The 13,356-nt window shown below is 38.0% G+C and overlaps 1 protein-coding gene across 1 annotated transcript in view; it reads right to left on the bottom strand.

The window, feature by feature from the left end:
- Positions 1 to 13,356, bottom strand: part of c2cd3 (C2 domain containing 3 centriole elongation regulator) — a 160,901-nt gene that overhangs the window by 120,018 nt on the left and 27,527 nt on the right. The window contains exons 7-9 of the mRNA XM_073044032.1: positions 8,192 to 8,347; positions 5,780 to 5,927; positions 1,443 to 1,606 (exon numbers count right to left, since the gene is read on the bottom strand). Of these exons, the coding sequence (XP_072900133.1) occupies positions 1,443 to 1,606; positions 5,780 to 5,927; positions 8,192 to 8,347 (468 nt within the window). The remainder of the gene's footprint in view (positions 1 to 1,442; positions 1,607 to 5,779; positions 5,928 to 8,191; positions 8,348 to 13,356) is intronic.

The following is a 13,356-nucleotide window of genomic DNA, read 5'->3' on the forward strand; positions in this document are numbered from 1 at the left end:
CAACCTCCAGAAATGAAAGGAAAATAAGATTCCCAATTTTAAGTGTCAGTAGCAACCTGCTTATATACAATCCCTGTTGAGTTATTATAGTACAAGTTACATTATTATAACATCAGCAAGGTACAGCATTTTGATTCATCCTCCCCACCAAACACATGCAATTTATACAAGGATGAAAAATATGCACCTGATTGATCTTTTATTCCGTTAATTGTTGTACTAACATCCTCCCACAACTATTATTTCTTTTCTCATTTAATCTTTGTACCATTTTTCCTGTAACAGACTCTTGATTTCTCACTTTCTCTGCATCTTAGAACTCATCATCTCTTTCTCAGTTTTGATAAAGTTCAAAGTAAATTTATTATCAAAGTACATATATGTCACCATAAACAACCCTGAGATACACCTTCTTGCAAGCATACTCAATAAATCTATAGAATAACAATAAAAAAAATCAATGAAAGATAGATGGTCTTAGCTAAATGTTAACTATGTGTCTCTCTCTTCAGAGATAGATCCTAAATTGTTGAGTATTTCCAGTAATATAATTTTTTAAATTTTAAAAATGTTGGTTTTCATCCATATTAGCTGTGGTAGTTTCCATTAAAGTTCCACATCTAGTAAAAGAAACCATTCAGCCTTAAGACATTAGCTTGAAAAATTCAAAAGGAACTGATTTTCTGTATACAGGTCTTCAGCAGGCTACACATGCCTGCACTAAGCACAGCCAAGAACATACAAGTGAACGTTTGGAAGACAGGTGGAATGGATTTTCTGCCAGCTGCAAGGTTACAGCCATCTTGTGTTGGGTAGAAACAGGGGATTTCTGCTTGCCTTTGCTCCCTCAACCTAATGAGCCGAGCAGACTAACTGAGTCAGTGAGGCAATTGAACTGTTCATTTTCAACCTAGGAACTGTTTGGATAATGAACGGGACAGAACCCTGACATAACCTGGGGAGGATCTGTATGAGGGAAGCTACGGTTACTTAACCCATTATAGGGTATATCAATTGAATGGTAAAGATTCATCAACGGACTCTGAAATTTGGCACATTATATCTTCATTAATTGGAGAAATCTAATCATAACACATATCCTTTTAATTTTTTGTTTAGTTATCCAATTCCTTTTCATAAGAGTACATGGATAAAATTGTGATGTAAAAGCTAGTAAAATTCAATAAATAATAGTGGTTAATTGTCAAAGTCAGACAAAAAGGAACTTGAACAATGTGGAAGGGTAACAGGTAGCTGAACAGCTTTATTGTCAGTGCAAGTGTCATCCTAAGGAATGGTTACATACAAACAAACAAAAACAATTCCAATTACTGTTTAAATGATTCTGGCAGTGGGAGTTAAGAACAACTGTAGAAAATCAAATTAGATACATTAAACATACAAGTAACTATATTAAATATGCCTCTGAAGCACTATCTTACCTGATAGACATTTGCATTTTATTTTGATTCAAATCTGGTGCATGGGATAAGCTGTTCTGGTTAAGGGCATCAGATTTGCGGAGGGCTTGAGTCCCTAGTTTTTTCTCTGAAGTAACTAATTCCTCATCTTCACTTGTAAAGTCACTTACACTACTTTCATAATTCTACGTACAAGGAACGATAAACAGATAAGAAATTAATGAGCACATGAAGAACTAAATTTCACTGCATTAATACTGATAACAAAACTTGACAACTTAAGACTTGTAAAGCATAAGGCACAAACAGCCATTTTGCATTATATATAAAACCTGAAATAATACTAGAAACATGAAACAATTCAATTCACTAATATTTCAGTTCTATATTAATTTTACTGTATTATTTCAAACAAATTAGTTACAAGGAATGTTTAGTTTAAAAATCTAACTAATTTTAGTGTTGTGGTTCATTAGTACATAGTATGCTGTGCTGCAATTGACTACTTGCAAGTTCAGCTGCCTCAAATTCTTCAAAGTATTTAAAATGTCATTGCCAGTTATGCAAAAAAACAGCCTAGCTACATAACCAGACAGTACAATTATTAATACTGTTGAATTAAGTTTTATTATGCCAGTAAAAGTACTCTAAATTAAATATCATGCATATCAACACACAATGGCACAATGCAAACACATAATTTTTATTTCACATCACATCTATTCCTAAACAGCCAGAATTTCTCATAAGACTTAGGAGCAGAATTAGACCATAAGGCTCATTATGATTGCTTTGCCATTTGATCATGGCTGATTTATTTTCCCTCTCAACCTTATTCACTTGTCTTCTGCCCATAACCTTTGACACCCTGGAGGCATAGTACTTAGCACAACAGTACCAGCAACCAGGGTTTAATTCCCACTGTTGTGTGTAAGGGGTTCATACATTCTTCCCGTGACTGTGTGGGTTCCCTTCTACTGTCCAAAGGTTACTCCACTGATAGGTTAATTGGTCATTGTAAAATATCCCATGATTAGGGCTAGGGTTAAATCAGTGATTGCTGGGTGGTGAAACAGAAGGGGCTCAAGGGGCCTATTCCAAGCTGTAAATCAATAAATAAACACCAATCTCCATTTTAAAAAAACCCAAGGACTTGGCCTACACACCCATCTGTGGCAATGAATTCCACAGATTCATCGCCCACAGGATAAAGAAATTCCTCCTCATCTCTGTTCTACAGGGATGTTCTTTTATCCTGAGGTTGTGCTCTCTGGTCTGGACTTTCCCACTATTGGAAACATCCTCCTCATATCCTCTTTATCAAGGCCTCTCAATATTCGGTAGGCTTCAATGAGATCCCCCTTTATCCTTCTAAACTCCAGTGAGTACAATCCCAGAGCCATCAGATCCCTCCAAGGTTCTATCATTCACCTACATGCAAGGTAATTTATAAGACCAATTAACCTACTATATTTTTGGGATGTCGGAGGAAACCTGTGCAGTCACATGAAAACTTCAAAGACTTCACTGGCGATCAGGATTGCTGGTTGGATTTGTAGAATGTCTAAGGGATGGCTTTTTAGAACAGATTGTTGATGAGCCCACTAGGGGATCGGCAGTGCTGGATTGGGTGTTGTGCAATGATCCAGAGGTGATAAGAGAGCTTAAGGTTAAGGAACCCTTAGGGAACAGTGATCACAATATGATTGAGTTCACATGAAATTTGAGAGAGAAAAAATAAAATCCAATGTGTCGGTATTTCAATGGAATAAAGGAAATTACAATGGCATGAGAGGGGAACTGGCTGAAGTTGACTGGAAAGGGACATTTGCAGGAAGGACAGCAGAGCAGCAATGGCTGGAGTTTCTGCAAAAAAAATGAGGGAAGTGCAAGACAAATATATTCCAAATAAGAAGAAATTTTCAAAGGGAAGAAGGACACTACCATGGCTGACAAGTGAAGTCAGAGCAAAAGTAAAAGCAAAAGAGAGGGCATGCAAGGAAGCCAGACCGAGTGGGAAGATAGAGGATTGGGAATCTTTTAAAAACTTGCAGAAGGAAACTAAGAAGGTCATTAAGAAGGAAAAGATGAATTATGTAAGGAAGTTGGCAACTAATATCAAAGAAAATACTAAAAGCTTCTTAAAGTATATAAAGGGTAAAAGAGAGTTGAGGATAGATATAAGACCGATACAAAGTGACGCTGGAGATATTGTAATGAGAGACGCAAAGATGGCAGAGGAACTGAATGCATATTTTGCATCAGTCTTCACAGTGGAAGACTTCTGCAGTATACCAGACATTCAAGAGTGTTGGGGAAGTGAAGTTTGTGCAGTGAAAATTATGACTGAGAAGGTGCTCAAGAAGTTTAATGGTCTGAGGGTGGATAAATCTCCTGGACCTGATGGAATGCACCATTGGGTTCTGAAGGAAGTAGGTGTAGAGAATGAGAGAATGTGGAGGCATGAACAATGATCTTTCAAGAATTGAAAGATTCTGGCATTGTACCGGATGACTGGAAAATTGCAAATGTTAATCCGCTATTTAAGAAGAGTGGGAGGCTGCAGAAAGGAAACTATAGACCTATTAGCCTGACATCAGTGGTTGGAAAGTTGTTGGAATCGATTGTTAGGGATGAGATTACTGAGTACCTGGAGGCACATGACAAGATAGGCCAAGGCCAGCATGGTTTCCTGAAAGGAAAATCCTGCCTGACAAACCTACAGCAATTCTCTGGGGAAATTACAAACAGGGTAGACAAAGGAGATGCAGTAGACGTGGTGTACTTGGATTTTCAGAAGGCCTTTGACAAGGTGCTGCACATGAGGCTGCTTAGCAAGATAACAGCCCCTGGAATTACAGAGAAGTTAATAGCGTGGATGGAGCATTGGCTGGTTGGCAGAAAACAGAGGGTGGGAATAAAGGGATCCTATTCTGGCTGGCTGCCGCTTAACAGTGGAGTTCCATGGGGGTCGGTGTTGGGGCAGCTGCTTTTTATGATGTATCTCAATGATTTAGACTACAGTATTAATGGATTTGTGGCTAAATTTGTCGATGATACAAAGATAGGTGGAGGAGCAGGTAGTGCTGAGGAAAGAGAGACACTGCAGAGAGACTTAGATAGTTTAGGGAATGGTCAAAGAAGTGGCAAATGAAATGCAATGTTGGAAAGTGTATGGTCATGCACTTTGGTGGATGAAATAAACGGGCAGTCTATTATTTAGATGGGGAGTGAATTCAAAGTGCAGAGATGCAAAGAGACTTGGGAGTCCTTGTGCAAGATACCCTAAAGGTTGAGTCAGTTATGAAGAAGGTGAATGCAATGTTGGCATTCATTTCTAGAGGTACAGAATATAAGAGCAGGGATGTGATGTTGAGGCTCTATAAGGCACTTGTGAGACCACACTTAGGAGTATTGTGTGCAGTTTTGGGCTCCTTATTTTAGAAAGGATATATTGACATTGGAGAGGATTCAGAGAAGATTCATGAGAAGGATTCCAGGAATGAAAGAGTTACCGTATGAAGAACATCTGGCAACTCTTGGGCTGTATTCCCTGGAGTTCAGGAGAATGAAGGGGGATCTCATAGAAACATTACAAATGTTAAAAGGCCTGAACATATTAGATATGGCAAAGCTATTTCCCATGGTAGGGGATTCTACGACGAGGGCACGACTCCAGGATTGAAGGATGTCCATTTAAAACTGAGATGCAGAGAAATCTCTTTAGTCAGAGGGTGGTAAATCTGTGGAATCTGTTGCGACGAGTGGCTGTGGAGGCCAAAGTCAGTGGATCCAAAACTGCTTAGGATACTACAAATGAGGTCTGACCAATGACTTATAAAGCCTTGCCATTACATCCTTTCTTTTATATTCTAGTCTTCTTGAAACGGATCATATCTATCAAGAGTTCCATTTTTACTTTTGACATGTCATATTTTAGTTGCTCTAACATCATTCAGAAGATCCCCTCTGAACTTCCAATTGATAAATAATATGCCTTAGCAATGTTTTCAAAAATGCATTTTCCTTACATTGCTTGAAGGAATTATTTGTGAGTACCAGAGCAAAACGTCTTCCACACATTAGCATTACCCATCATGCAAAACAATTAATCTAAGTGCACCAACATCTTTCTGCTCTATGAAAAATACCAAACCACAGTTGCTTGATTAGTACATGGGCAATAACATAAAAATGGGAGCAAATCTATTTTAAGTATTCCAACTATTTTTCATGTTAATACAAAACTCAGATTCTTGATATGTGATGTGATCAATATTAGCAATCTCAAAATCAAAACATGTTAACACTAGTTAGGCTGTGGTAAATCTTGGAACCTTTTCAGTTTTATAACTTACAAGATCCTTGTAGAAGAGGTTTTCCAGCAGACTCTTATCATAATGAGGATCGTTCAATTCGCTTGCATCAAGAATACTACTTCCACCAGATAAAGACTCTGGAGGGGAATGTATACCATGCCAGTAATGGAGAGGGATGGAGTCAGTACTGTAGATAAAAATGCCAGGCAGAATATGAAAGAAAGGTGTTTTAGTTATTAGGGTTTTGCTAAAATGACAAGATTTTACTACATTTCATTCATAAGTTTTGAATATTTTTTATTATCATGGTGAGGTAAATTTTGATTTTGTTGTCCAGGTGCAATACCCATGTTGTGGATTGATCATCTCTTATGTAAACTGCTTCAATGACTTCAAAATCATTGAAAAATCAGCATATTCTGTAATGGATGGTAAATCCACAATGCTAATGTCCCATTGTTTCTGAAGTTCAAATTAAAGCTAGTGAATCCAAGAAATGTAAAAATCTCTTGGTTAACTATATTCCCGCTAAGTGAAATGTTTTTTATTCTTAAGAATATTTCGAACATAGTCAGTGGCCACTTTATTAGGTAAATTACTTGCTATTGCAAATATCTAATCAGCCAATCATATGGCAGCCACTCAATGCATAAAAGCATGCAGACATGGTCAAGAAGTCCAGTTGTTGTTTAGACCAAACATCAGAATGGGGAAGAAATGTGACCCTAAGTTACTTTGTCTATGGAATAATTGTTGGTGCCAGATGGGGTGGTTTAAGTATCTCAGAAAAGGCTGATCTCCTGGGATTTTCACACACAACAGTCTGTAGAATTTACAGAGAAAAGTGTGAAAAACAAAAAATATCCATTGAGCACCAGTTCTTTGGGGGAAAAATGTCTTATTAATGAAGGAGGTAAGAGGAAGATGACCAGATTGGTTCAAATTGACAGGAAGATGACAGCAACTCAAATAACCACATGTTACAATAGCAATGTGCAAAACAGCATCTCTGAATGCACACCTTGAACAGAAGACCATGAACATACATTCAGTGGTCACTTTATTAGGTACACGAGATATCTAATAAAGTGGCCACTGAGTGTATATTGAGGACTCTACCATAAAATTTCCTTACATTATACTTGTACAATAATGAATTGATATAAAAGTTAACTACATTTATCAAGAGCACTCCCCTCTTTCCAAGAACTGTATATTTCACAAAACAAGATAAATTTAGACTGCTGGATTTCAGGTTCCATGTCAAGTTTCTTAGTTTAAAACTTCTGGGAAAATCATTAGGACATCACGCTGCAGTAAAGCTATATTTTGTGAATCTTCTTTAAAGGTTTGCAATGCAGAATCCATCTTTTAAGATTTCACACCTAAGGAGCATAGAGGTGCAGGAGTTAGTCTCCTGTGACTCATTCAATTCTAACCTAGAATGCTGTCTGAATGGAGTTTGCATGTTCTTTCTGTAACAACCTTAGTGTACAGGAGTTTCCCCTGGATTTGCTTCTTTCCATCCACATCCCAAAGATCTGATGACTGACAAGTTAATTTGCTACTGTAAACAAATAATCATGTTAAAAATCCCTTCAGGCAGCTTTGGAAAATTCTGAACAACCAATCATAATGGAAGCCTAAAATTCACTTAATACTAATCAGTACTACCGGATTGGGGTTTATGGGATGTCCAGGGAGGGGTAGCATCTCTGGTGAAAAGGCAGCTCACTCACCTTTGGTCCCCACCAGACACCCAGCTCTCACATTGTGACTCAAATAGCTGTTTGCATGTGACAGTGGACACACCCCTGTACACCACTTTGACAGGCATGCTAAACCAGATGAGGATAATCGGCAGTTAGGGACCGTCCTAGTATGAGCGGATGAGATCTACTGTGAGATCTAACAGCTAGGGAGGTGGTAATGCTACACTCTGAGAAGAGCAAAGGGCATGCAAAGCACAGAAGACGTCATGGTCATCCACTGTAAACAAGGAAGACCCCAGTTTGTGGCACTTGCTCGTACCACTGGACTTGGACTTCTGAGGTCAAGAGAGAGGAACTATCCCAGCACAATGACTTTTCCACTTTATAAACTCTATTGCACAAGTTTCCTGTCATTGTCAGACATGACAGATAACCAAGGTAAGACTACCTTATTAACTTAATCAGAATTTCAACATAACCGTCCTTCCTTAATATTATCTAACTACAGATACCCCTTTTGGTGCTGAACAATCTGTAATAAAATATAATTAATCCTCATGGAATGATAAAAGCAGAGTTTGAATTTATAATGAATCCATTTTCTTGTGCACCAAAAAATTTCACCAATCCTTTCAATTGTGGAACCCTCGTCATAGATTATGTATATTAAGATTGTTACCCACTTGAAAAATACATGGAAACCAATGCAAAGTTCAAATAAAATAAAGCCTGGATTTACCTCCCAAGGAGCAACTTGATGGCTGTGGCCTCTGTGTTAGGATAATATTCCTTTAGTGGGTGTTCAGGAGAAGGTAGTAAAGTATCTTTAGTTGGGGAAATTTCTTCTGATTCCAGCAAATTATGAAACAGTTTTCCATTAGGGGATTGAGGCATTCTGACAGGAAGGAGGGGGAAAAAAAAGGCTCAGAAAACAATTTACTGCAAATAAAAACAATTTAGAAATATAACATAATTGTGAGCTTAGACAAAATGGTGCTACTGGCATTCAGAATTTAAAGCACAGAAACCTGTACATATCATGACAAATTTTCACTTCAATGTGTACACAATTAAATGACCAACAGGTAACAATCTTAAACATATTTTGTACATCAAATTAACCTCAGAGTATTCTCCTAAATAATGTAGTTTCACAGTGGATTAAGAGTATTGTGAATAGTTAAAATTATGTTCTATACTCTGTGTGATGTCTTGTTGTGGAAAAATTGCCTCGAGTTGTTTCCATCATCATTCTTGATACACACATGTGGCAAGCTGATAATGAACAAATAATAAAGGATGCTAAAGAAGTAATCTCATAAAAGGGCTTAAATGACATTTCAAATAGCAAGTTATTATAACCATTCTCTGGAGCCTTTGATGAGTGCATTACCAATTAATTTATTCTCAGTTTGCATGTGTGACTTCTATCAAGCAGACAATACATGGTTTCACTTTATTTTCAAATAATTAATTTTTGTTATGATTGATACTGATGTTTTAGCTCTTTTAGACAGTTGAATTACAAAGATAGTGATTCTTGGAGATTAAAAACAATGAACAATGCAATTAAAGATTTAAATGATCATTTATGATGGACCTGGAAAATAAATCGATAAACATTTCAGAAAATAATGTCATTAACACCACTGGTCTTTTTATATTTCTGTAAAATTTCTTTATATATTACCATTCAACTATTTACATGTGTACCACCAAACAAAACAATGTTCTTCTCAGTACTGATAAGACCATACGATATAGGAGCAGAATTAGGTCATTTGGCCTATTGAGTCTGCTACACCATTTCATCATGGCTGATCCAATTTACCACTCAGCCCCAATCTCCTGCCTTCTCCATGTATCCCTTTATGCCCTGACCAATCAAGAAACTATCAACCTATGCCTTAAAAATACATACAGACTTGGCCTCCACAGCTGCCTGTGACAATGAATTCCACAGATTCACTACTCTCTGGCTGAAGAAATTCCTCCGTTCTAAAAGGATGCCTCTATATTCTGAGGCTGTGTTCTCTGTTCTTAGACTCTCTCACCATGGGAAACATCTTCTCTACATTCGCTCTATCAAGGCCATTCACCATTCGATAGGTTTCAATGAGGTCATCCCTGATTCTTCTGATTATTAGTGAATACAGACCCAGAGCCATCAAATACTCTTCATATGACAAGCCATTCAATCCTGGAATCATTTTCGTGAACCTCCTTTGAACACTCTCCAGTTTCAGCATATCCTTTCAAAGATAAGTGGCCCACAACTGCTAACAATACTCCAAGTGAGCCTCATAAGTGCTTTATAAAGTCTCAACATTACATCTTTGTTTTTATATTCTAGTCCTCTTGAAAGGAATGCTAACATTGCTTTTGCCTTCCTCAACACAGACTCAACCTGCAAATTAACATTTAGGGAATCCTGCACAAGGTCTCCCAAGTATTCTATATTTTCTCTCCACCTAGAAAATAGTCAACCCTTTCATTTCTTCTACCAAAGTGTATGACCATACATTTCCCGACACTGTATTCCATCTGCATATCTTTGCCCATGCTTCCTCAAAACTACCTGCCCTTTCATATATCTTCATATCATCTACAATTTTGCAACAATGGCATCAATTCCATCATCCAAATCGTTGACACATAACGTAAAAAGAATCGATTCCCCACAGACCTCTGTGGAACCTCAGAAGTCACCAGCAGCCAACCAGAAAAGGCACCCTTTATTCCCACTCTTTGTCTCCTGACAATCAGCCGCTGCTTTATCCATGCTAGAATCTTTCCTGTAATACCATGTGTTTATAACTTGTTAAGCAGCCTCATGTGTGGCATCCTGTCAATAGCCTTCTGAAAATCCAAGTACAGGCAGTCCCCGGGTTACGTACGAGTTCCATTCCTGAGTCTGTCTTTAAGTTGGATTTGTACGTAAGTCAGAACAAGTACATCCAGTATTATTTAGCATCAGTTAGTCAAACGTTTGTCTTAGTATATAGTATATATTTTACCTTTCTATACATATAAAACACTTAAGAAACGTATGTATTCTGATAATTAAACCACTGCGTTACTTAATAATAATTATAGCTTTCAGGGCAGGGCAGGGCCTTTAACGTGCTCCATTATTCTCACTTTATCCATTATCCTTTAAAATTGTTCCAATCGTTGACCGACTGTAGCCTAACACTTTTCCAATGACCGATGACGTTTCACCTCTTTCCACACGCTTTATTATTTCCACTTTATTTTCAATCGTGATTGCTTCCCGTCAATGGAACAGAAAAACTGCGGGCGGTGGGTCCCGAGCTGCGCCAGCTCTCAAGGTCCGCTGGGTCCTAAGGACCACCGCATTGAGACAGGCTAAGTGGGACAAGTGGTGGGTCAGGCTAAATGGGGCTGTGCTGGGTTTGGGTATTTGATCCTCCACAATATTCTGCGTGGGAATTTAAACTGGAGGTGGCAGTGTTTTTTTTTACAAGGTCGAGTTTCAAGCTCGACATCAACTCAGCACAGATGGTACGGAAGTCACTGCATCGACATCAACCCGGCACGGGACTGGTCTGTCACTGGATCGAACTCGAGCCCGACACTGATCTCACTGCGCCACCAGCCGACCGGAACAGGGGGGTAAGGGGGGTGGGGTCAGGGTGAATCTTACTAAGAAAAATTTAAGCCAAATACAAAGTTAAACACTCAACACAGTGTCAACGGCAACGACTTAAAATGGCGGACGGCATCGTGATCTGACTTAAAATGGCAGATGGCGTCGCATTCTGACTTAAAATGGCAGACGGCGTTCTCCTTCCTCAGTTCGTAAGTACGAGTTGTCCATAAGTTGGACGTTCGTTACTTGGGGATTACCTGTACATAGCATCAACCAATTCATCTTTGTCTATCCTGTTCTTCAAAGAATTCCAATAGATCTGTCATGCAAGATTTTCCCTTGAGGAAATCATGCTGACTACGGCCTATTTTATGATGTGCCTCCAAGTACCTGAGACCTCATCCTTAATAATTGACTCCAACATCTTCCCAACCATTGAGGTCAGACTAACTGGCTTATAGTTTCCTTTCTTCTGCCTCTCTCCCTTCCTGAAAAGTGGAGTGACATTTGTAATTTTCCAGTTCTCTGGAAGCATAACAGAATCCAGTGATTCTTGAAAGATTATTACTAATGCTGCTACCATCTTTTTCAGAACCCTGGGGTGTACACCATCTGGTGCAGGTGACTTATTTACTTTCAGAGCTTTCAGTTTCCAAGAACCTTCTCTCTAGTAATGGTAACTTCACACAGTTCATGACCCCTGACACCTGTAACTTCCACCATACTGCTAGTGTCTTCCACAGTGAAGACTGATGCAAAATACTTATTCAGTTCATCCACCATTTTCTTGTCTCTCATTACTACATCTCCATTATCGTTTTCCAGCGGTCTGATAATCACTCTTGCCTCTCTTTACACTTTGTGTATCTGAAGAAACTTTCGGTATCCTCTTTAATATTATTGGTTAGCTTACTTTTATATTCCGTATTTACTTTCTTAATGACTTTTTAGTTGCCTTCTGGTGGGTTTTTTAATGCATTTTCTACATCACTACAGATGAAAAAAAACCAAACCAAAATGAAGAAAATTAATACAGTGCAAAAATAAACATGCAATAATAGTATAATACAAAAAAGATAATTGAGAAAACACCCAAATTGAAGTCATGTAAAGTTAGTATCCTCACCAAGCCCCACAACAAAAAAAAACTCCAGAACAACCACAACACAATATAGAGAATATAAATCAGGACATTCAAACCCCCAAAACTGTAAATACACTTGAAAACAGAAGATAATAATGCCTACTACCAAAAAAAGAGCTGAAAGCAAGGGACCGAAGAAAAAAACCTTAATTAAGAAGAAGGTTATGAAAGTACTCAATAAAAGGTCCCCAGACCTTATGGAACTTTATATCTGAATTAAGAACTGAATAATGAATTTTTTCAAGGTCTAAGCAGGACATAATATCATTAAGCCATTGAGCATGCGTGGGCGGGGCAACATCTCTCCATCTAAGGAGGATTAAACGTCTAGCCAGGAGAGAAGCAAAAGATAATATTCGACACTTAGTCGAACTCAGACGTATATCTGTCTCACCCAAAAAACCAAACAAAGCAATTAAATGGTTAGGTTCTAAGTGGTGATTCAGAATATAGGATAAAGTTATGAAGACATCTTTCCAAAATTTCTCTAAGCTAGGACAGGACCAGTACATATGAATAAGAGAGGCCTCGCCCCTTTTGCATTTATCACAAATAGGACTAATATTAGGGTAAAATTGAGATAATTTAGATTTAGACATATGGGCTCTATGAACAATCTTAAACTGTAAAAGGCAATGGCGAGCACAAAGAGAGGTTGAATTGACCGATTTGAGAATCGAGTCCCAAGTCTCATCAGATAAAGAGATATCATGCTCCCAAGCCATTCTAATTTTATCCACAGGGGCACGCCGTAAGAATGCTAATTTATCATGAATAAATTATATTAAACCTTTACCCAGTGGATTAATAGAAAGAAAGAAATCCATAACATTTTTCTCAGGCATTTCAGGGAAGTTAGGAATTAAAGGATTAATAAAGTGTCTAATTTGGAGATATCTAAAAAAATGGGCATTAGGCAGATTGAACTTAGCAGAGAGCTGTTGAAAAGATGCGAAGCGATTATCAATAAAAAGATCTTCAAAATGTCTAATGCCCTTCCTATACCAATCATGGAATGTTGAATCATACATAGTAGGTAAAAAAAGGTGATTATGTAAGATAGGACTAGAAGAGGAAAAACCATAGAAACCATAAAATTTCCTAAACTGAGCCCAAATTCGCAAAGTGTGTCTAACAAGAGGATTAA

Source organism: Hemitrygon akajei, chromosome 4 (genome assembly GCF_048418815.1).
Source record: "Hemitrygon akajei chromosome 4, sHemAka1.3, whole genome shotgun sequence".
NCBI lineage: Eukaryota > Metazoa > Chordata > Chondrichthyes > Myliobatiformes > Dasyatidae > Hemitrygon > Hemitrygon akajei.